Source organism: Schistocerca cancellata, chromosome 9, assembly GCF_023864275.1.
Source record: "Schistocerca cancellata isolate TAMUIC-IGC-003103 chromosome 9, iqSchCanc2.1, whole genome shotgun sequence".
Taxonomy (NCBI): Eukaryota; Metazoa; Arthropoda; class Insecta; order Orthoptera; family Acrididae; genus Schistocerca; species Schistocerca cancellata.
Genome location: NC_064634.1, coordinates 206,011,823 through 206,034,691, shown reverse-complemented (window position 1 = coordinate 206,034,691; position 22,869 = coordinate 206,011,823). Strand labels below are relative to the sequence as shown.

At 36.7% G+C, this 22,869-nt stretch overlaps 1 protein-coding gene across 4 annotated transcripts in view; it reads right to left on the bottom strand.

The window, feature by feature from the left end:
- The window catches only part of LOC126101567 (PDZ and LIM domain protein 3), a 384,428-nt gene that overhangs the window by 37,137 nt on the left and 324,422 nt on the right, over nt 1–22,869 (bottom strand). Inside the window, exons 4-8 of one of the 4 annotated variants that reach the window (XM_049912213.1) lie at nt 17,783–17,932; nt 16,727–16,783; nt 14,283–14,371; nt 12,399–12,452; nt 4,605–4,773 (exon numbers count right to left, since the gene is read on the bottom strand). In XM_049912213.1, coding sequence (XP_049768170.1) covers nt 4,605–4,773; nt 12,399–12,452; nt 14,283–14,371; nt 16,727–16,783; nt 17,783–17,932 — 519 coding nt within the window. Of the gene's footprint in view, nt 1–4,604; nt 5,311–12,398; nt 12,453–14,282; nt 14,372–16,726; nt 16,784–17,782; nt 17,933–22,869 lie in introns of those variants that run through there. The other 3 variants (XM_049912214.1, XM_049912215.1, XM_049912216.1) reach the window with 3 other exon arrangements.

Sequence of the window (22,869 nt, the reverse complement as noted above, 5' to 3'; positions counted from 1 at the left end):
TCATGTCATTAGTGCCCAGTGTATTCAGACAGCACAGTTAAATTTTTTGCCAATCAAAGATTTGCCAGCATCTTGTAACGTTAAGGAGCTGCAGGTGATGATGGGCAAAACTCACATATTTTATCAAATATATCCCTAATGCAGCACAGACTGCTGCTCTGTTGAGTCAGCGACATTGGAAAGGTGTTCCATTTGTGTGGTTCAAGGAATGTTGGCAATCTTCTTAGCATCTCAAGGATACGGTTTGCAGTGATCTCTGTCTTATTCATTTCAACCCAAATAAGCCAGTTGTTCTGCAGTGGATACATTGTCCTACAAGATTGGAGTGATGTTCTTTCACAGGATAGGTTCTATTGATATGCCCATTGCCTTTGTTTTAAAATCTTTGAACAAAACCTAATGCAACTGTAATTAGATGGAAAAAGAGGCACTTGTCATTATTTATGGAATTAGCAAATTTCATCTGTACTTGTATGGGTGATACTTTTGTCTTATTATAGGCCACAGGCCGCTTACAGCTCTGTTTCGTCCCTTCTGCCATGTACAGCACTAAAGTTGCAATAGTATGCTCTGCTGTTTTCCAATTACCAATAAGAGCTTCTGTACAAGCCCACAGCTCAGCATTTCAATGCTGAGTTTGTTGTCTTAGTTACCAGTGAGTATCAGTTCCACATTTGATTCATCCGGGGATTCTTGTTTTCACATAGGGTCTCAGGATTTCAATAAACTTCATCGGTTTCCTGTCAGCTACTGACGAACTGCATGTAAAACTGCATCTGGCCCAGCTCTTTGTGTGATTCTGCAGCGTGTCTGCAATGGATGGCCTTCAGTCTAAAGGAAATACACCACCCCCCTGTTGCGTCATCATCTTCTGCACGGGCTTACTATTTCTGTGCATGTGGGCATTCTCCTCCTCCACACAAAAATGATGATGCACAAGTAATAGTCTGTGAGTCCCTATAGTGGCTGCAATTGCTCCACCAGGATCACTGGGAAGCAGTGTGTGCCAAGCAATTAGCTCAGCGCCACTATATGTGATTGGGTATGGACACTTAAAACAGATGACCACCCTCTGTGTAGCATGTGTGGAGCATCAGTCCATTCAGCTGCAATATTTTTTTAATTGGTCACAACAATGGGACCATGGCAATGTCTCCATATTGATTTTGTTGAACTCTTTTGGAGTATCGTGCAATGACATCTAGCACATCACGACAGCACCATCTCGTCTCCAGTCCAGTGGAGAATCTGAATGTTCTGGAGCACTTTTAAGACATAAGTTGACAAGCTGTGCTCCTCTCACACACAATATCAGGCCTTCAAGAAGTTTCTCCTGTCCTATCGCTCCTTGCTATGAGATAGCGATCACTGGTGAAACAAGTTACCAGTGGAGATCCTGAATGCATACTTCTACATTTTCTTCATCTACCACAGAAGCCCTATGTTCCACCATGCCTCAAAAAGTTTCAACCACAGAAACCTGTTTTTCTGGGTGTTCAGTAAGGATCAGTAGTGGAGAAAAAAGTGTTACTACTGATGTGTTAGGCAGATCTTTGTATACTGTCCAGGGCCTGAAAGGGCTGCATCATTGTCGAGTACTGCAATTTCTTTGTCTGCAGTTCCAGTGCTTCACAGGGGTCAGCAGCTGTAGCAATCTTCTTGATCTCCTCACTCAGCATGGTTGACACTTTTGGTTGATGCACTCGTGGAAATCAGTGTGGAGCAGCTGCCTCCACCACTGCCACCAGTCGACAGCCCGAGGTGATGTCCAGCAAGGGTCCATGTCCAGCTGCCTCAGAGGGTCCAGCTACCATCTTGGATGGCCCTTCAATAGTATCCACATCTTTGGATGTAGATGTGCACCCTGTGGCTGTATTTTTGGCTGGTGTTCCTGGCCACTTTCAAGGTGGATACTGGGCTGCAGAAAGGGACCAGCCATTGACCTTTGTCAAAGAATCTGTTCCCTCAAGCAATATCTGTATCCAGACCTTACCCCTGCTGTCATTCCTTGCCTCAGTAGTACATGATGACAGTATGTAAGTTTGTGGGAGAGGAATGTTGTGTCATCGATAACTTGCATTGTGAGGCTCAAGGTTGGCACCACCACAGGCTCTATAAGAGGCATAGCAGGCAGCTGGTGTGGTCAACCACGATGTGGCCAAGGGCCGTACCTACAAGGAAACTTTGCAGCAGTGCTGCAACCTGTTGCTGTTTATGTTGAACATCAGATCTCTACTTTCAGTCTGCACTTGGCAGTTAGTCTTTTTTCACAGAGCCACTTGAATGTGTCGACACATCAGTGTTCAAAGTACTGTCCTTGTAGTCTACATAGAGTGTCTCTGCCTAATTACTGTACTGTACTGCCAGTGAACTGAATGCTGCATTTTGTGTTAATAGTACATTTATACTCATTGGTGTACCATGACACTGAAGCTGGTGCACTGAACTCGGCAAAACCTTTTACAAGAAAGTGTGTACTATTGGGTGTTTTGTGCACCAGTAGTAGCGCCACAGCCTATGGGGGCTGGCAGCATTTTTACAGTGGTCACTGACCTGGTGGTTGTGCCATATTTTGGTTGCACATAGGCCAATGGGCAGAACTGATTTTTGGTGCTTTCCGTTCGTCCATTGTAGATATATTTGTGGAGAACGAAACTGGTCTTCTGGAAGTAAAGGTATTATGAACTCTGGATCCAAGCATTGTAACTGCTTCCTCCTGGTTTTATATTGCCAGCATGGCTGAGAGCTGGCTTGAGATTGTATTTTAAATGACAGCCTTCACCTGCTTTGGCTCCAGCTATGTGTAATGTGACATTGTTTTAGTTTGCAAGTGAGTAATTTGTTTTAAATTCATGCATTTATTTGTACTGAAAATTGATGGAAATCGTGGTGTGTTGTAGTATTGCCCATGTGGACTGCTAAGTTTGAAATGTGGTTTCATCACTGGGTCAATATGACCTATTATTTACTCATGGGCTCACTGCTGGAACTGTGGTAAACTGTAAGCTATTGAAGCTTAATTAGCTTATTGTAAAATTATTGATAGCCATAAATAATCCTTGTAATTTTGATCCAGCTAATTTTCTTAAAGGGTGCAATTTATTATTCAGCTAGTTGTTCTTAGGGGGCTGGTTCTCCCTGGTAAATGAATTTGATTTGTTTTTCTTTTTTTTTAAGAAAAAAATTTAATGTACTGTTATATTCTGAGCCCCAGCTAACGTATGGACCTCAATTTTGATATTATTAATTACAGTGACACTACATAGTCTTGAAATTAGTAAAACAACTGGATTAACTGGTGCTTAAAATCACCTTCTTTTAATTGATTAATTGTTTGATTAAATTCTTGTTTTCTGAAAGGTTATGATAAATATATATTTGTGTTTAAAATTAAATGGTGAACACTGTTGAACAACCTTGGGGTCAAGTATGCAGGTAAAAATCTCAATGGCAGGTCTAGCCTTAAAAGTCTCTCTCTCCCTCTCTTGTTTTTCTATATGAAAACCCTGTCTTTAGCAGGAGAGAAACAAAAGATCACACAGCAACTAATAGCCTTTCATAATTATTAGCTCACACACTCTGATGATATGATGCACTCTTCCACATGAAATTCCTAATGTTGCCACAGTGTTGCTTGTTTTTGGTAATAATTTCTCTAGCTTTGTAAGTCATGAAAACACATTGTATTTGGAGATGATAATCATCTTCAATGACCTAAGATGATATGAAATAACTTCACTAAATTGCAATTTGTACAGTTGGTGTTAACTGTTATTGAAATTGTTTAGTGATTTCATGATCACTTCCTTGTATGCTGCCTACTGGTGTTGTTCTCAGGATCTCCAACTGACTGTTATTTAACTTCCTGCAGTGGCTAAGATGGAATCTTCATTAATAATAGTTGACTAGAATTGAGCTTACAGTCAGAGATTATATTTAACCATAGCGACATTGCCTTAGGGGCTTACTCTGAGTGATACTGGTATAGTTTCCAGATGGCTTTTTGCAACAGAAGCTGTTTAACATTCTGATTTGCCCCATTGCAGTGAACTTCCATTGCAGGTAACCTGTTGGAAATGGTGCCAATGTATAATTCCACCGTCGCTACGTACACTCTCTGTCCGTAATCTCAATTTAATCCTGCTATCACTTGTGGAAGCTACATGTTTAAAAAATGCAACCCATTCACAATGCCAAAACATCAGTAACATTGTTAAATCATTATTGATGAAAAATTCGGGAGATAATGTGAGGTACACATCAACAGGCAGCACATCAATTTGCAGGGGCTACAACATTGTGCCTACAAAAAAGGATGATTGTTCACAGTTCCAACTCAGATTTTGTTTGTAGCTGGTGACATATTTATTGTTTAAAGGACTTTTATTTAAATTGGCACAGCAAATGTTTTCTTAGAGCTTTATAATACAAGTAAATCTTTGTTGTCAGAAAAAGTACTCAAAATGTTTCATTTATGGACCATTAGCTCTTAGTGTTTGTATGTTCTGCACTTGTTCTTGTATTAAAACATTCAGCCACATTTCTAAAACTATTGAACTGTCTTAGCAAGTACTGTACTCTAGAAATTTGCTTGTGGTACCCACCTTCACCCATGCTGGCTTTTCAGGAACTGCATTGGGCCTGTTTGTGGGGTTGAAGACCTTGGGCGTCACAGGTACTGTCACTTCTTGCAAATGTCCTCCCAGTTCCTCTTCTTGCAGCGCCTTGAATGTCTCGGACTGTGATGGGTCATATTTGACTGTCTTCTTCATGCTGCATGTGTTGTGTTATATTTTATGGTGTTGTTCATTTATGAGGGAAACTCATTATCATGTGTGTTAATTATTGTACAAGAATTTTTTGTGTTGTTTGATATGAGTTGGGTAAGGTGTGATATGTCATTAATGGATAGTATGTGTATAATATTAAAAAAAGAAAGGAGATAAGAAAATGGTTTAAGCATTATTTGCAAGATTTGTGTACAAATACATGTAGTTTATTGCAAAATTGGAGGTGACATAGTTTAAAATATTATGCAATTTAAAGAGAGTCAGTGCAAAAAATTTTGCAGTTTAATCAAAGTGATTGAAGTTAAGTATTATTGGTGCATTACTCAATATTATGTAAAAAAAAAGATGTATCCGTAGGTGGCCACACAGTGTTAATTTATCATGTTCGAGGATGTTAGAGTTGTTGTTATGTTGAAAGTTTTATTGTTGCCAAGGAGGCCGGGCAAGTGTGTTTTGTTGTTGTTGTTGTTGTTGTTGTATTTGTATTTTTTGTTTCAGGAAAGAAAGGTCAATAAAAATACTATGATTAGAGATGCAGTAGCAGTTCTATACAGAAATGATTATATTGTCAATGTAATTAATGGCCAGCACTTCTAAAATTACAGATCCAGTTTTACACTTTATGCATTCAATAAATACACTTGAATCTCACGAAGAAATAACTTAGATACTTATGACTATTGCATAGGAAAGTGGGGGAAAGTGAAGGAGACTCACTCATATAGAAGATGAAGTTGTAATACATTTTTGAAGTAACATAGCAAATTTTATGTTTTTACCAGTTTTTATTTGATCAAAGCACAGGCAGTGTAAAGCATTCAGTACTTTTTCTCACATGGTAGAGCACCAATATATGGGTCCTAATACTATCAAAATATTCTGATTTTTTAAATGCTAATGGGAAACCATCTGCTCATCACACACAAAATATTCTTCAAGATTATAGTAGAACAGTGTCTATCTACAACAGATGAGTTCTATAAAATTTCAAGAGAACTGCCAGATGTCTGTAACTTGCTGGTATGACATTTTGGCACATTCTGCCCATCTTCAGATAACTACTGATGAGCAGTACACTAAGCTTCCATATTTAAGATCCTGCCGGCACATATGTGGTGTCCTAGTTGGCATTGTGCATGCATTGCCAGAGTGCATGCACTTCTGCTGTAAGTCTGTGAGTGGCTCTGTGTGCCTTCCATGAAGGCTCGCCTCTTAGATATCAAAATGAATGTCTTTGCGTGGTAAGATTTCAGGATGATGACGATTATGCAGAGCATGGAGTTTTTCTATAATCGGGTCCCATGCCAGAATTTAATTAGAAACCACCACCTTGATTCATAAGGGAATCAGACAATCATAGTTCAACTGTTCCATTGATGATTGTGCTCCAAAATTTTGACATATGGGCCACAATTTTTGTTTCATTATATTTCATCAAATGACCAGTGGAACTACAGTGTTCAGTGACAGTGGACTTATTTGCTGGGAGAAGGCAAGTATGCTACTAATGTTCTACAATGAGATCTGCACTGTACACATCGTTTACCCTGTACAAGATCTGCCGCATTCATGTGAAATCCTGTAAACACCTGCTTGTGATGTTCTGTAATGTTATCCTGCAATGTGTGCATCCTTTGCCCTATATAAGATTTGTTGCATTCACATGAAATCCTGTAAACACCTACTTGTGAGTGTGGCAAATCTTATATAGAGAAAATGACATGCAAATTGCAGGATGGTCATCTGATGAAGTATAATGAAACTAAAATCATGGCCCATATGTCTAACTTTTGGGACTCAGTCATCGATGAATCAGTGGAATTGTGACTGTCTTATGAATTGAGATGGCAGTTTCCACTTAAATTCTGCATGGGAATCAATTACAGAAAAACTTCATTTTTTGCATAGTAAGCATCATCCTGTGACGGTACCAAGCAAAGACAATTATTTTGACATCAAAAAGGCAAGCTTTCACTGTGGAGGGCACACAGAGCAGCGCATAGACATAAAGCAGAAACACATGCATTCAAGCAACGCATGCACAGTGACATTCATCTGACCACAATCTTAGCCTTTTGACACCTTCAGCTACGTATCTGATGAACCACTTCTCTTTCAGTTCAGAGTCATTTCAGATCTAAGATAACTACAATGTAAGGAAGACATTCAGAAAATGATGTTTCAGTCTGTAACTTGACAATGAGATTGAAAAAACTCCACTACTTCTTTTTGGTCTCTTGGTGAGATACAGCAGTCCATCAACACTGCAAGATGGCACAAGCTGTCTTAACACAACAGTCTTCTTGTGATGTTTTGAAGCCTTCTATCTTTACTTTCTAAATGTCTTTCATGTGGAATGATTACAAGATTATACTACCATTTTTTTACATATACACAAGAATAACTTAAAAAATACATTTGACCCAAGACACAAATAAAAAAGCATATTTGAAATTAAGTCTCAGATTCATATTATAATCAGGCGAAGCTTTGTACTTTGCTACTGCTAGTTTTTTTTTACTAAAATAGACATTACACAAATAAATCCTGGCTTATTTCAGTAGCTATTGATAAGCCATTGTGCTACCTGCTATTATGGTTACCAGTGTTAAAACTATGCACCATGAAACATGCAGACTAAAAATGCGACAGTGAAAGATACTACTCTATTATACAACTATTCTTTTTTTTTTTTTTTTTTTTTTTAGAGAGAGAGAGAGAAGTTTCATGCCTGACATCCATGTATGTTATTACTGAGTACCAAACATGGACTGAGAAAGTAGATGTATATACTATCGGTTTTCAACATGTCAACCATGCTAGTGTTGTTTTTAGTTATGGTTTGAGACCTATATATTTCATTGAATAATCACAAAAGTAATCCAATGAATAATTTTGAATGTCCAAATCCTCATTAAAAAATTATTTGTTGAAAGGTCTTTTCCCATCACACACCCGCACCTACTTTATACGGTGCTCCTCCTGAACTTCCTCTGCAGTGATGTTTAATATGTTTGAGTGACTTGAAGCTTGTGTAGATTATAAGAAAATTACAATATGGCCACTATTTTCCTAATTCGGTATGCCTTGTCTGTGGAAGTTTATAATTGATAAAATCATTTCTTTTCTTTCTCTTAGTTGCCACATTTCTTTCGAAGGAAATTGTAAATACTGAATATAGAAAGTGACTAAGGGCAAAGTGGACCTTTTTGAAACAATAAAATAACCTTTTGTTATATTTTATATTCACATAATGCAAATTTTTCGAATTACTTCAACTAATTTACCTCCTCTGTTTACAAATAAAATAATGTGTTGTTGTGCCTATCTGCAACTCAGCATCTCTGCTATATGGTGAGTGGCAACTTTCCTTTTCATAATATTATTACATTCCATCCTGGATTTTCCATTGTTTGACAGTCATTTAAACAGTCGATAAATTACTTTAACTTGCAGTGGCTTCAGACCATGAATAAATATTATGAAATTTTGTGTCAGGGTAATATAATATTTGGTTAAGATGTGATGGTATTTCACACCTCTGATCTGTATTTTGATATCAATTGTTACTTAAATTCACGACATAAACACTAGCTTCTCACCATTCATGTAGTCACAAGAGTTGAGCATACAACAGAATGAATATGAATGCTTTTTCTTCAGTTTTGTCTCATTTCTTGCACATATTTAATCAGATCTATTTAAAAAATTAACTGTGCTGTTACAAACAGTATTCCTTAGTAGTATGTCTGGAACTTAGTCCAATATTATTACTTGAATCAACTGAAAGACAATTCTAAAAAGTTCTGAAAAAGTCTTCCTCTGGTCAAATATAACTTATACCCATAATCTGTATTGTATTACATTTGATTTGATTTGATTATTAAATAAGAATACTAACATCAAACTAGAGAGAGCAGTTTCAATGAAGAAATATATGTTTGTTCTTATCTAATAGGTGACTTTGGCATAAGCATATACAAAGAAAATTGCTGCAGCTTATTTGTTTGGTGCATTATAATCCTAGATTAATCTGAAATGCACCAAGATACAAAGACTAACAGATGATCCAAACAATTATTTTAAAAGTTCTCACCAAAATCATTTTGAAACTAAAAGCATCAGCATCATTCCACAATTTTCATTCACACAAGACTGTATGCAGGGGAGTCACAATTAGTAACTAGGAACCTAGAAGTAGTGAAATGTGAAATTAACTGGCAAAAAACATCATGGAAAATTTCTACACATTCACAGAGACAGTGACTGTTATGGGAATCTACTCGTCCCAGTGAAGTTTCTAGGAAACATGCAAGTAGCATTCACTTCTCCCTACAAATACATTGTCATATTACATGAGGTAAACGCAATACAAAAGTGGCACAGTGCCTCTTGTCTCTCTGGCAACTATAGCTACATACATACATACAGTTTCCATTAAGATAATGAGCAGTGTCACACAATCTAAGTTAATGGTTCACAACAAGTTTAACAACAGATATTAAAGCAACATCTACAATGAAAATTTACTTGGGGCTCAGATACTTGGCAAGAAAAAATATATCTCAGTGTTGAAGTACCTAATGATCTATGTTAAACTATGAACAAAATGGGAAAAACCCGAACTGTAGATACAGAGACAGAAACATTAAATCAAAATGAAGTGGAGATAGGAATGAAGACATGGTGCCAGACAAAAAGGAAATGACCAACATATGAAAACCAGGCAACAGAAATATTTAAGGAGTAAAGTAATAACCCATCAAATAGCTGAGACACTGAATTGTTGCAAAGCAAGGAACCAGACTGAGCACTCCGCCACCTTTAAGATGAATCCTCTTTTGGAAGCAATACCAGCCCCCCCCCCCCCACCCACCCACCCACCTCTCTCTCTCTCTCTCTCTCTCTCTCTCTCTCCCTCTCTCCCTCTCTCTCTCTCGTGTGTGTGTGTGTGTGTGTGTGTGTGTGTGTGTGTGTGTGTGTGTGTGTGTGTGTTGGCCGAGCGGTTCTAAGTACTCCAGTCCGGAACCGCGCGACTGCTACGGTCGCAAGTTCGAATCCTGCCTCGGGCATGGATGGTTGTGATGTCCTTAGGCTAGTTAGGTTTAAGTAGTTCTAAGGTCTAGGGGACTGATGACATCAGATGTTAAGTCCCATAGGGCTCAGAGCCATTGGAACCATTTTTGTGTGTGTGTTTTTTTTTTCAAAAGCTATTGGTGAGTTGTTATCTTTACTCCTTCAATATTTATATACCATTGAGGAGCAAGAAAATATATTTACAACACAATGCAAAGTTCTGTGGTACTCAAAGAAAGCTGAGTAGTTGGAGAGAAAGACAAGTGCAGATGACACACACAACACAAAGTGAAAAGAGAGGGAGAGAGAGAGAGAGAGAGAGAGAGAGAGAGAGAGAGAGAGAGAGAAATGTGAAATACAAATAAACAGTTATGTGACAGAACAGCAAGCAGAACTTATTCTCTAGCATGGGCTTATTATGATGCATGATCAAAAGTATAAGATTATCTACTATGGAAAAGAAATGTAGCACAAATGTAACACACAATAAAATTGCACAAGAGAATAGAATGAATTACTCTACAATGGTCATGGTGAACTGACTGGGTAGAATACGTATACAAGTCAGTGTGAGAAATTTCAAATCATTACAGTGTTATCCCATCAGTTGCTTCTGATGTTAGTGTTAAGTGGAAATTTTGAACCTGGTGAGTCTGACATCACATTTGAATGAGATGTGGCAATTTAAATTTGGTCATCTACAGTGCCCATAAGACAAATTCCAGAATGATAGGTGGCATCTCATATGGTTAATGAAATGAGCAGCAATAATAAATTGCTGTTTCTATGTAGTATTCTCGTGGAAATGTGTGAGCCTATAGAATTTCATAGTGGCTTGTGAAATTCAAATGTTGTATAAATGTTAGCTTATTTCTTTGGAGAGGCCTTGACAGTGTTACAAAGATGATGTTATCATTCACTTGCTAAGTAACATGAAAGGCCATGATATGGATCACATACACAACATTCATTATATTGCACTGCTTTAGGAGAAAATGGTTTTGTGACACTATCATATTGATAACAGATTAATAAGAATGCTGTTTTGTATCTGAATGAAAATTTATAGAATTTTGAAGGAATGAAGATTTTCAAAATGCTAGTCTCATCACGCATTGATATCAGCATTCATTGCAGCACTGTAAAAATTGTTTATCATTCCCAACGCAGTGGTTCGCTATATTATTCACAAGTATAATTGAAAGAGTGAAACCCACCCCTATGAAGTGAAGGCTAACTCCTCCTACAACAACTGGCTAGTGTTCTGTCTTTGTCTGTATGCATTTTGTCTTAATTTCTTGCCATCTTGTTACTATGCACTCAGATTTCCGAAACCATCCGTCTTTCCACCCTTCTCTTGTTTCTTTTAATGTCTGTGTTCATCTCTCTCTTTCTTTTTCTCTCTCTCTTTATTTTGTTTCTGTCTGGCAAATATTTGTTGTAATTTGTTATTACTTCCTTTTAAATTCATTACACCCTCAGTTACATTCAATTATCATTCATTATCAAAAGTAATAAATATTACTTTTGTTTTATAGTAGCAACTTAGTTAGTTTACAGTTTCTTGTATGTTTTATGTGTTTTATTGGCTCTCATAGCAGATGGCATTTTGTTGCTGAGAATCTTTTTGTTATGAAGACATCTTCCCTGTAGATGTATATAGCCAATGAATAATGTACATAAGTGTTTACTAGTCAACTGTCTGCTGTACTTTCATACCCATGAAGTAAACTGTTCCTTTGACAATTTAATTCATTTGCATAGTACAGTGACAATGACTCAAAATAGTAGTGTGTTTCCTCCATCTTACCAAATGTTAGTAAAAGGAGAGTGAGGAGGAACAGCTGATCATAGAATGAAAAACAATTGCAGAAAAGACAGCATGTCACTTACTGGTACTAGAATGAAAGGAAGACAGAAATAAATAAATACAGTATACAGAAAGCTGAGCACTACACTGATTCAAACTACCAAGCTCTTCCTTCCATCTCCAGAAAATTGTGATACTTTCTGCCATGTCACAAAGGAATCCATGTCTAACTACCTCATTGTTGATAGAATTAAATCCTAACATTTTCCATTCTTACTTACCAAGACTTCAAATGAAATTGTTATATCTTGAAAGCCAAAGATGATTATAACTGACCTTCTGAAGTGGTTCTTAGAATTGTCATTCATGTCTGACATTGTAACTGGCATGTTTCTTAACTTGCCAGTTAGCAAAGTTGGAAGAAAGTTTAAAGCTGAACAGTCACAGAATTCTAAGTACTGTGCTAGGCAGCAACACATTTCGACAAGCGACCATGCCATTAGTGTAGACAACTGTGTGACATCTCCCACAGAGGATGCAGTTTAATTCATCAGCTATTAATATTAAGAGATGCAGTTTTGTTATTAACCTGAGCATGTATTCTAGGCAAAAAATGTGAAGAATATATAAAAATAGGCCTGCTAGCAAAAAATAAAGCAGTGACTGTGAAAAGAGACATTTATCTGCAGCCAGTAGAAAAGATGATTCCATTTCCTACTTGCCTCACAGGTACTTGATTTCGCCGATCCAGCGTGGGAGCTCTTACTATGGATTTCCTGAGATTTTGTAAATGAAAACGGGGAACACATTAACACTCGTGACTTTGACTTGCAGCACACAATGTTTACAATGAATGGGATTTTATAAATTGTTATTTGAAATTATTTTTGCATGAGCATCTCAAAAGAGGGCAAACTTGGACTGATGTTTTACATATAATTCCACACACAATAATATCAGTAAGTACTACTGCAGTGAATGACCAGAAAAAATTATCCTGGACACACATAAGCTCATATCAAAATTTAACCTATACATAAACATGATTAATACAACTAAATCTGTCACTAGAATCTTACAGTAACTATACAACAATAATTTGTATCATACACACAATCAATAAAGAAAGTAATGTTTTTTTTTCAGACAGAATACATCTTTTATTAAACCAGATAGGACAACAGAAGCAATTGTAATGGCTATTGTGTGCAAACAAATCTGTAGCTTCTATGTCTCACACTTCCATATCTATCAGTGCCCAGTTATGGTGGGTCTTTGTTCTGTAATAAAGATCCACTACAACTAGGCAATTTGTTTGCACAACAATGTCTCTTTAGGAAGGAATTTAGCTCACATTACAGAGAGATTTCAATAAATTACTTGCTAAACATGAATTATTTTTTATAGTTACATTCTGAAGGCTAACTGTATTAAAATGAAGTGATGTTTTAATTCTTTCTGTGAGTAAAATGCTGAAGTATTAGGAACAGCCAAATGAAAAAGATCTGTCTCCAAGGATGGTGAGTTGCTTTTTTGTTGAAGTCTGTAGGTCAAGAGCAGAATCACAGTGAAACCTGATTACTTATATTCTAGTCCACTTCAAAACAACATCCATGTATGTCTGTCTTTCATGTTGACTATTATGTGAAACTCCTGCAGTACAAAGTCTGACCAACAAAGCAGCTGTTGGAATGTTTCCCATTTATATCTGTTAAGTATATTCCTCATGGGTGCCAAAATGTGAGTGCAAGCATTATCATGGTGAAGGTTTATGCCATTTAATAGAATTCCAGGGTGTTGACTGCACAGCATGGCTCAGTTCATGCTGCTTAAGTTTATGGCAATGGGCACTTGTTCTGGCCCCTTGCTCCAGAGAACTGATTTTGGTTCTTCATTAGAAGAAGTCTGAGCACAAAATTTTATGTAATGCAGAGATGCAACGATGAATTTATTCTTCTACAGCACCATCAGTGAAACATTCTTTTCTCTTTAGCTTTGCTCATCTGGATGTTTGATTCAGAAGAAATACATTGATTATGAACTTCACTTTGGATAAAACTAACAATTTTCTGGCACTGAATTCTGACTGCTTTCTTAGATTCCTGTGCATGCCAATATTGCCAATAAATTCTATTTTTACCATCCTCTGAGAGTCCTGAGATCATTTCACTGCCACCAATTTAGAGATAATGATTCGTATGGAGAAGATCCATCTTCAATACTTGAGAACATCTAATGTATTCAGATTTTAAAAGGTTTACCTTAGAAATTTCAGATTAATACCAACACACAGTGTTGAGAGTGTTCACTCCAGTACTTGTTTCAGACAATGAATGCATTTTATCTAGTGGTAAAATACCATATAGTACCAATGGTATCATGAATTTTCTTTCTCACTTCCTGTGTGATACAGAAAATAATCTACTGAAGTATGACAGGAAGTTTTTTTCTTTCTTCTTTCATGGGGATCATAGCTGTCAACCAGTGTCAGAAATAAGAAATGTCTCATTTTTCTTTTGTTTAAGACCACATCTTTGCAGTGATATCAATTAAAATCAGTACATAGAGTGTGAGTGATTTATATATAGCTCTTACATAATACTTACGGTGTTACTCCAGTTTGTTTCTGAATAGTCTCAGCTATGTTCTGGTCAGAATACAAGCCAATTGGAGAGTTGAACTGTTTGTGCACAACCTGAAAAATAGTCAGTGTTCAAGAAACAGCACTCTGTTGCTGGTATCAAAGACCAAAAAACATCAATATTAAGAGTTGCTGAACTGTTGTTGTGTATATGCAGTGTTTCAGGAAAGGTTTGACCTTCATAACATAAACTGTTGAATTTAAAATCAGTGTAGCTGCCTCTCGTCTTAGTTAATCAAACCACTAATGTGTCAAATCTGAATCAAGAATACTTTGATAAAGCAACAGATTTCAGAATATCATGAAACAATCTGTTTTTTTTTATTTATTTTTTTAAATTATATTCACACCACACCACAGCAGAGCACACCACATCACACTGCACAACACACAAACATTTTAATCATTAGCCAGTGATTAACTTGAATGTTGTTTATTTCTATAAACACACAAACAACTCTGAACTCTGGTCAGGAAATGCAGGATGTTATATTATAATTAAGTATTATCTTATATGTGGTATCATGGATTAAAACAAGAACTAAATGTGAAATGGACATTGTCCATACAACATATGCTTTCTGAGACAATCATTTGTTCATTAGACAGTGTGCCATTAATATTCTAGGTAGCCAATAAGTACTATGCCATCTAAAATGCCCCAAATGAAAGAGAAAAGATCTAACATTGTGCTGTTACATTCAAAACTCTTACCTTTCACATTATTGTAGAATCAGTGCCACAAGCATTCTTCTTTCATTTTACTGAACACTTACTCTGTTCAGTATATTACAAATTAAATACTCAAACTGATTCTTAGTCATGTGTAAACTTGGTGTTCTAGCTGCATCGTTTGATGCTGCACGCATGACAGAAAATTACTAATACAATACTTTTTCATATATCAGTAAATCAACTTTATTTTTCAAGTGTGCAGCCTCTCCTAAGACTATACTATTGTTCACATGCCAAGTATATTACAACATAAATTCTCTCTACATATTGTAATCCTGTAGGATGGTAGTTCATTAGGTATACACCATCTAAGAAGAAATGATCTTAAATCAGAAAGAGTTTGTTGTGGTATCCACTTGGGACCTATTTTTCTTGTTTTGACATGTAATCATATGTTAAAATATTACCCATTTTCATCTTAGCTCTCCATGTGTTTCATTTATGTAATGGAAAGCTCATCCCTCTTGTGTTAACATGGATATGAACACAGAAAATAGAACAATAACTATGTTACAATATGATAGTTTCTTTCTGACTGGCTTTCTGTAAATAAATTATTGAACAGAGTGGAAAATAAATGGAGGAAAGGAAATGTATTTTAATGAAATGTAGTAAAGGAATATATTGCAGGATGAAAATATGCAGTCTCGCCCACTCCCATTTCGGGAGGTCTTTCGAAGGAATGGATTGAGGCAAAGGAGGGTGGTTGGAGAAGGGAAGTAGTGTGAAGAGCATTAAACTCAGACAAACATGAACTTTCATCTTATGTTCAAATATATAGACCTACAGCAATGCTTAGGTAAAACACAGGCATTCTGTATCATGTAGGTTTTACAATTGTCACTAGTTATTGCATGAAACATGTATTTGTTTGAGCTGTCTCCACTACATGTTGCAAAGACAAAACTGCAAATATCTGATAAAACACCAAGGAAAATGTGCCATATGACACATAGAAAACAGACCATTGTGAATCAGCGGCTCTTTCCTAAGTTATTATTCTGGTTGTTACTCTGTTACAGACAGTTACAGATTGCCAGTTACAAGTACCAGGGTAATTGGGTAAGTGAAAATGCAAGAGAGTGAGTGCACTTTTAACTTAGTTTGTATTTTAAGCATTTCTAGTTTTAAGAAATCTGATGTTGACACTTGAAGGTTGACAGCAAACTTGAAATTATTGAAAAGGCCCTTCATTTCATTCTTTAATCACTTAATTCCAGTCTCTAGTGACTGGAATAAAGAGCCTTTCATTTTTAGTTTTATCTGTTTTAATGATCTGTCTCAATTTTTTTAGTTTAGGAGGCTAATAACCTTGATGTTGAACTGTCTCCCCAATAAGCAAATGTGGACACAAAAACACACACACACACACACACACACACACACACACACACACACATGCACAGCAGAATGAGCTTAAAATCAAAATATATAAAACTAGAAAGTTTTTGTTTATTAGGAATGTAAATTTGTGGGAAAAAAGGGAAAGGAGAAATGTTTCCAATTTTTATGCCTGCATCTGTGGAAGTTATAGTATGTCCTACTTGTTGCAACAAAATCCTTTTCTCATTTGTAGAAACTACATGTCCATGCATAGAGCTGTCATCTCTGCTCATGTTAGAAGAATAGAATTTATAGTTGTTTTGTTAACAAACACAACCACCCAACACAGACCTGTTTTCCTGCTCCTGCTTCTTCTCCGACGACTTTCTGAATGACAGTATCTGCCACCTGGACAATAAAAACTTGCACTAAGCCCTCACATGAGAAGATTTGGTTATTCTGTGATATGGTATTTGTACTTCATTGTGTGCAGATTCTGACATAACTACAACATGATTTGCTGTAAGGTACTCTGTGATTACCATTTGTAACAAGTATAACTGTTATTAAATTTAACTTTCTACTGTGAAATTAGTCATTCTACAGCATTTTGATTTAAGTAAACTAATTACAGTTCGTTAAATTTACCATAAATATTTTGAAGGTATTTCACTAGTGGTTGAAATTTCGAGAGGGCCCTAATTGGCCCATTTTGATCGTAGCATTTTTTTTATCAAATTATAAAAAGTGATTTCCATTAATTTGTATTTCACTAATAATTTGCTGTCAATGGATGTGTACTAATACCTACACAGTTGCATAGAGCTTGCACAAAAAGTATGTTAACAAACACAGTAAGTGGCAAACAATTACTTGAAACTTTATTATAGCAGGTTAAAACCACATTAGATGAAGAACTGTTGCCTTTCACAGGCAAATGCTCTATGCACAGAACTATCCAGGTGCAACTCGCAACCTAATCTTACAGCTTTACTTGCACCAGGCTTTCTCACACTTTCCAAAACTCCACCCAGAAGTTCTCCTGCGTAACTGATGGGACTAGCACTCCTGGAAGAAAGGATTTTGTGGAGAAATGGTATAGCCATAGACTAAAGGCCTGTTTCCAGAACGAATTTTCACTTTGCAGTGGAATGTGCACAGTGGAATGTGCATTGCTTTGAAATTTGTTATTGTCCTATCTTACTTATGATTTACGTTTCACTTGTTGATAAATGCTGCAGTGCTTTCCTTTAATACAATGCATTATGTTTGCTCATTTCTGTTCTGTAACTATATCCATGTTGGTTATCAACTCACATGCTCTTAAAGTCATATGTCACCACTAACATTGGAGTTGACTTAACATATAATTTCAGCTAGAAAGGAACAATCTTAGTGTATGCTGACCTTCTGCTTCATCAACACTTCCGTTGCAGATGGAGCAGGTGGAGCCCTGAAGTGTGGGTTGGGATGGTGACGCAAATATGACTGAGTCGCAACTGGAGTGTCCTTCTTCACTTTAGCACCAGGCAATACCAATGGCGTTGTGCGGTATGGCTGAAAAAGAATAACCCATTACATTTGTGCTATAAGAACATGGAAAAGAGCTAGCTATTACATGTTAGTGAAATTAAAATCTGTTAATTTAATCCCCAAGTAAGCAGGCAGGTGATATGCTAAAACCTCTGTAAAGGTTGTAGTGTGTCTAACAGATTGTGTACATTATGGTATTGGATATATTTGTAAAATCAACAAGGGATAGTCATTTGATATGTAACTTCTACGAAACAGTGAATCAGATGCTCATACAAAGTTAGTAAGGTTTATTATAATTATAATTCCTTAATTTTTTAATATTTAAGAGATGAGCAGATGAATTCAAACTTGATAATGTTTCTTTTAAAGGTAAAACCTGCAACCATTGATGAAAGTATTGAGAAAGTACAAACAACTATTCTCAAGGATGGAAGATTTGAGTAAATTCTCATTGACAACAAAGTGATATGGAACACAATATGGAAGTGAATGAGATGGGAGAAGAAAATTAGTCTTATATTTTTCAAGGAACCATGATGGCAATAATTTTAATTGAAATAGAGAAACCACACAAACCATAGTCGAGTGGGGATTTGAACCCAATGAAGGAAAGGATGGACCACCTTCAATAGGACCGTACTCAGTAATGCAGTGTGACTTTTAATAATGTGGTTGGTGTGGGTCTACAACAGCAAAGTGTTTAGTACTGCAATGTTAATATCAACTTTTGTGCTGTAGACAGGTCTACTTCTACTTTCTGAAGTTCCTTCCATCATCTTAAATATAGAGATACCTTGCTTGGTGACAAAGGTTCTGAAGCAACATAATTAAATGTTTACAAAATAGCTGTTGCCTTAGGCAATCACAAGAAAGAGTGTGGCATATTTTGTAAGAAAAATTAGGCATGGGAAAGTTTTGTGCAGGATGCACTTGTCAAATCCTGATCAAAAGCTAATGCAAAATGAATTCCGCAGAAACGTTTTAACTATGTTAAAAAGAATACAACTAATTTTGCTTGCTGCCACTTCACTTCATAAATGAAAAAAAAACAATGAATGGAATGTTTGTAAACCAGAGATCTTCCACTGAAAGACATAATTTCATCTATTGGGGAAGTTATAGCCAGTGTTTCCTAGGGTACTAAAGGGATTCATCTTACTGGTTACCTTGGAAAGGGCAAAACAATAACAGATAAGCACTATATATATGTTTTATGCACAAATAATATGAGAAGAAGTGTGCATTACAAAATAAATAAAAAATTATCTTACACCTTGACAATGCACCTTGCCATATATATGCATTGCCATTGGGAAAACTGAGTGTTGTGAAATATGCCTTGCTGAAATACTCATTCTGTTCATGAGATATGGTACCATTTGACTTCCTCCTAGTGCCACTTTAAATAAATTGGTGGCTGTCCAACATCCTGAATACATTATCACAACTGAAGATGTATATTTTGCAAGATCTTTCAGGTAAGGAATCTGTTCACTGTGTAAATGAACATCTTTCGCTGCAATAAGCTGAGAAATTTGCTCTTTTACCATACACTATAAAACAGGAAGATATTTGCCACAGTATGAACTCTTGCTCTTAACAACCAAATCTTTGCTCTTGACAATCCAATGTCTTATTCTTGTCATTGTTGGAAATTATTGTCATTTATTGATTTTTCACTTGTCAAAACTCATTTTGTGTGCCCTTGGGATCGTAATTTAATTAGTGGAGCTTCTGTACATATGATATCGGAAAAGTTTATTTTTCATTCACTTGAGGAGCTCAAGATTTGATGGAATTGTTTCCTGTTGATGCCACTTATGCATACTATCTTGTTGAAATGACTGATTATTGTATATGTAGAAGCATAGTGTTGCATTTTTTGGGTATAATACATTTACTTGAGACGTAAAAGCTTTTGCCTACAAATCATCCTGGATTTAGAAAGCATCATCCATGAAATACTCAGCTTGCCCTTTCTTTGCATGATATCCTGCAAAACATTGATGGAGGCTGCAGGCAGATTCCATGTTTCTAGATTTCCAGAAAGCATTTGACATGTTGGCCCACTGCAGACAGTTAAAGGCATGAATGTATGGAATAGGTTCCCATATATGTGAGTGGCTTGAAGACTTCTTAAGTTACAAAACCCAGTATGTTGTCCTCAATGGTGAGTGTTCGTCAGAGACAAGGGTATTGTGAGGAATGCTGCAGGGGAATGTGACAGGTTTTTTCTTATTCGCTATGTACATAAATGATCTGACAGACAGGGTGAGCAGCAATGTATGACTGACTGCTGATGAGACTATTGTGTATGGGAAGGTGTCATCATTGAGTGACAGTAGGAGGAAGATGAATTAGACAAAATTTCTATTTTATGTAACGAATGGCAGCTTTTTTAAATGTAGAAACATGTAAGTTAATCCAGAGGAATAGGAAAAACAATCCTACAATCTTGGTATACAGTGTGCTGCTTGACATACATCAATTAAATATCTAGGTGTAAAGTTGGAAAGTGATGTAGAGATGGTAGTAGGGTAGGCAGATGGTTGACTTTGGGTTATTGGGATAATTGTAGGAAAATGTGGTTCATCTGTAAAGAAGACTATGTAGAACATTAGTGTGACTATTCTTGACTACTGCTTGAGTGTTTGGGATCTCCAACAGTTTGGATTAAAAGAAGATATTGAAGCAATTCAAATGTGAGCAGCTAGATTTGTTACCAGTGGGTTTGGCCAGCATGCAAGTATTATGGAGATACTTTGTGAACTCAAATGGCACTCCCTGGATGAAAGGCGATATTCTTTTTGCAAAAAACTTTTGAGAAAATTTAGAAACCTGGCATTTGAAGTTGACTGCAGAAATGATTCAGCTGTTGCCAATGTACATTTCATGTAAGGACCATGAAGGTAAGATAAGAGAAATCAGGGCTTGTATGGGGGCTTATATACAATCATTTTTCCCTGACTGTATTTATGATTGGAACATGAAAGGAAATCATTGATACTGGTACCAGATACCCTCCGCTATGCACCATATGTGGTTTGTAGAGTATGTATGTAGATGTTGATGTTTTGTTGGTGTTAGTGACAATGAGGATGAGAGCAAGGAAAGGGTGAAACCCAAAGCTGGTACATAGCGTCAAATGAGCATGCATTGAAGTACCGTATGAACAAAACAATACACATGTCACACTCATACAGACTAAGTGTAGTCTGATCGGTGAAAACTTACAACTTGTGAATAAGATAGTTTCATGGCAATTGAACAAGGAATGTTTAGAGTGACCATCTCAGTAATGCAGATGTAAACAATCAAGAATGACCTTTTTTCATATTTTAAGTACATTATGTTTAAATTGCAAATGGTTCAAATGGCTCTGAGCACTATGGGACTTAGAACTAGTTAAACCTAACTAATCTAAGGACGTCACACACATCCATGCCTGAGGCAGGATTCGAACCTGCAGCCGTAACGGTTGCGTGGTTCCAGACTGAAGCACCTAGAACCGCTCGGCCACACCGGCCGGCTTTAAATTGCATTTCTTCAAAATTATACCATAGAGAAACAGAAAATTTAGCCTGTGTAGTAGGCCTGTTCTTCTTTTGGCTTGCTTGCAGTAGATTTCAGTATTCTTAGAACATGACATATTGATGGAAGTTATTTGACATATTAGTTACATGTGCTTCCCATTTCCACAGACCCAAAATTTTGTTAGATTTATGTTTTGTAGAAGCAGATGCAAAAATGGTTCAAATGGCTCTGAGCACTATGGGACTCAACTGCTGAGGTCATTAGTCCCCTAGAACTTAGAACTAGTTAAACCTAACTAACCTAAGGACATCACAAACATCCATGCCCGAGGCAGGATTCGAACCTGCGACCGTAGCGGTCTTGCGGTTCCAGACTGCAGCGCCCTGAACCGCACGGCCACTTCGGCCGGCGAAGCAGATGCAGATCCAGTGGGCAGGGGGGAGGGGAGGGTGGCAGGGGGGGGGGGATGTCACACAGATTAAGACACCACACCACCACAGTTATGAACATTTTAGTATGTGTCCATGTTTTTACATATATATCAGTTTCCGAATTCCTCAGATAGCTTTTGGAGGATAATGTAGCATGAGTACTGAAAATAGCAATGAATTCTAAAAAAAATTACAACCTTTGTTTAACATTGGATACTCTTCAGTTGTTTGCATGAGGATCTGTCCAAGAGGATGGGCTTATGCCAGCCGGGAAAAGGCTCTCATTCACAGGCTGACCATACCTGCTCACAACAGCAAATTTAGCTTGATTCATCATCCACATGTATGATTGGCAAGCCACAAGAAGTTGAGTAAGACAAGACAGAAAGGGAAAGACTGTCTACTAAGAAAAAAATAACACAGTGACTTACTTCCCAAATGCAAGCAAAATCAGCTAAAAGAAACAGCATATCTCCCCCACTTGCCCATCTCCCCATTTACACACTTGTAAAGACTAGTCTGCAGGCCTGGATTCACATTAGTAGTTCTAAGTGAAGCATCAGTAACTCTGAGTGCATGCTTTGATATGATATTGTGTGAATTGTGTAAAGTATGAGACTGTGAAAGTTGTGATTTTGTTGCTGTTACAGTTTGTAATCAGTTGCGTGACTCATGGATGACTCAAATTTTTAGAGGAATGCTTTTCAAATGATGTATTTTTCTGAATTGTAAGTTCTTGGAATTTTTGCTGAAGTGGAATTATTAATATAATTATTATATTACAACATTTCATCTGTGTTATTTTTATTAACAAATTATTTTGTTGTTGTTGTTGTTGTTGTTGCTGGGATGGTCAATATTCAGGGATACATCAGGAACAATCATTTGAAGCAAAATAGTCTAGTAATCAAAGGCTCTAAAATGCATACCTTACGAGCTTTGAGCATTTCTTCCTTTCGATGCGTGAAGTAAATCTCCTGTACTGCAAGCTCT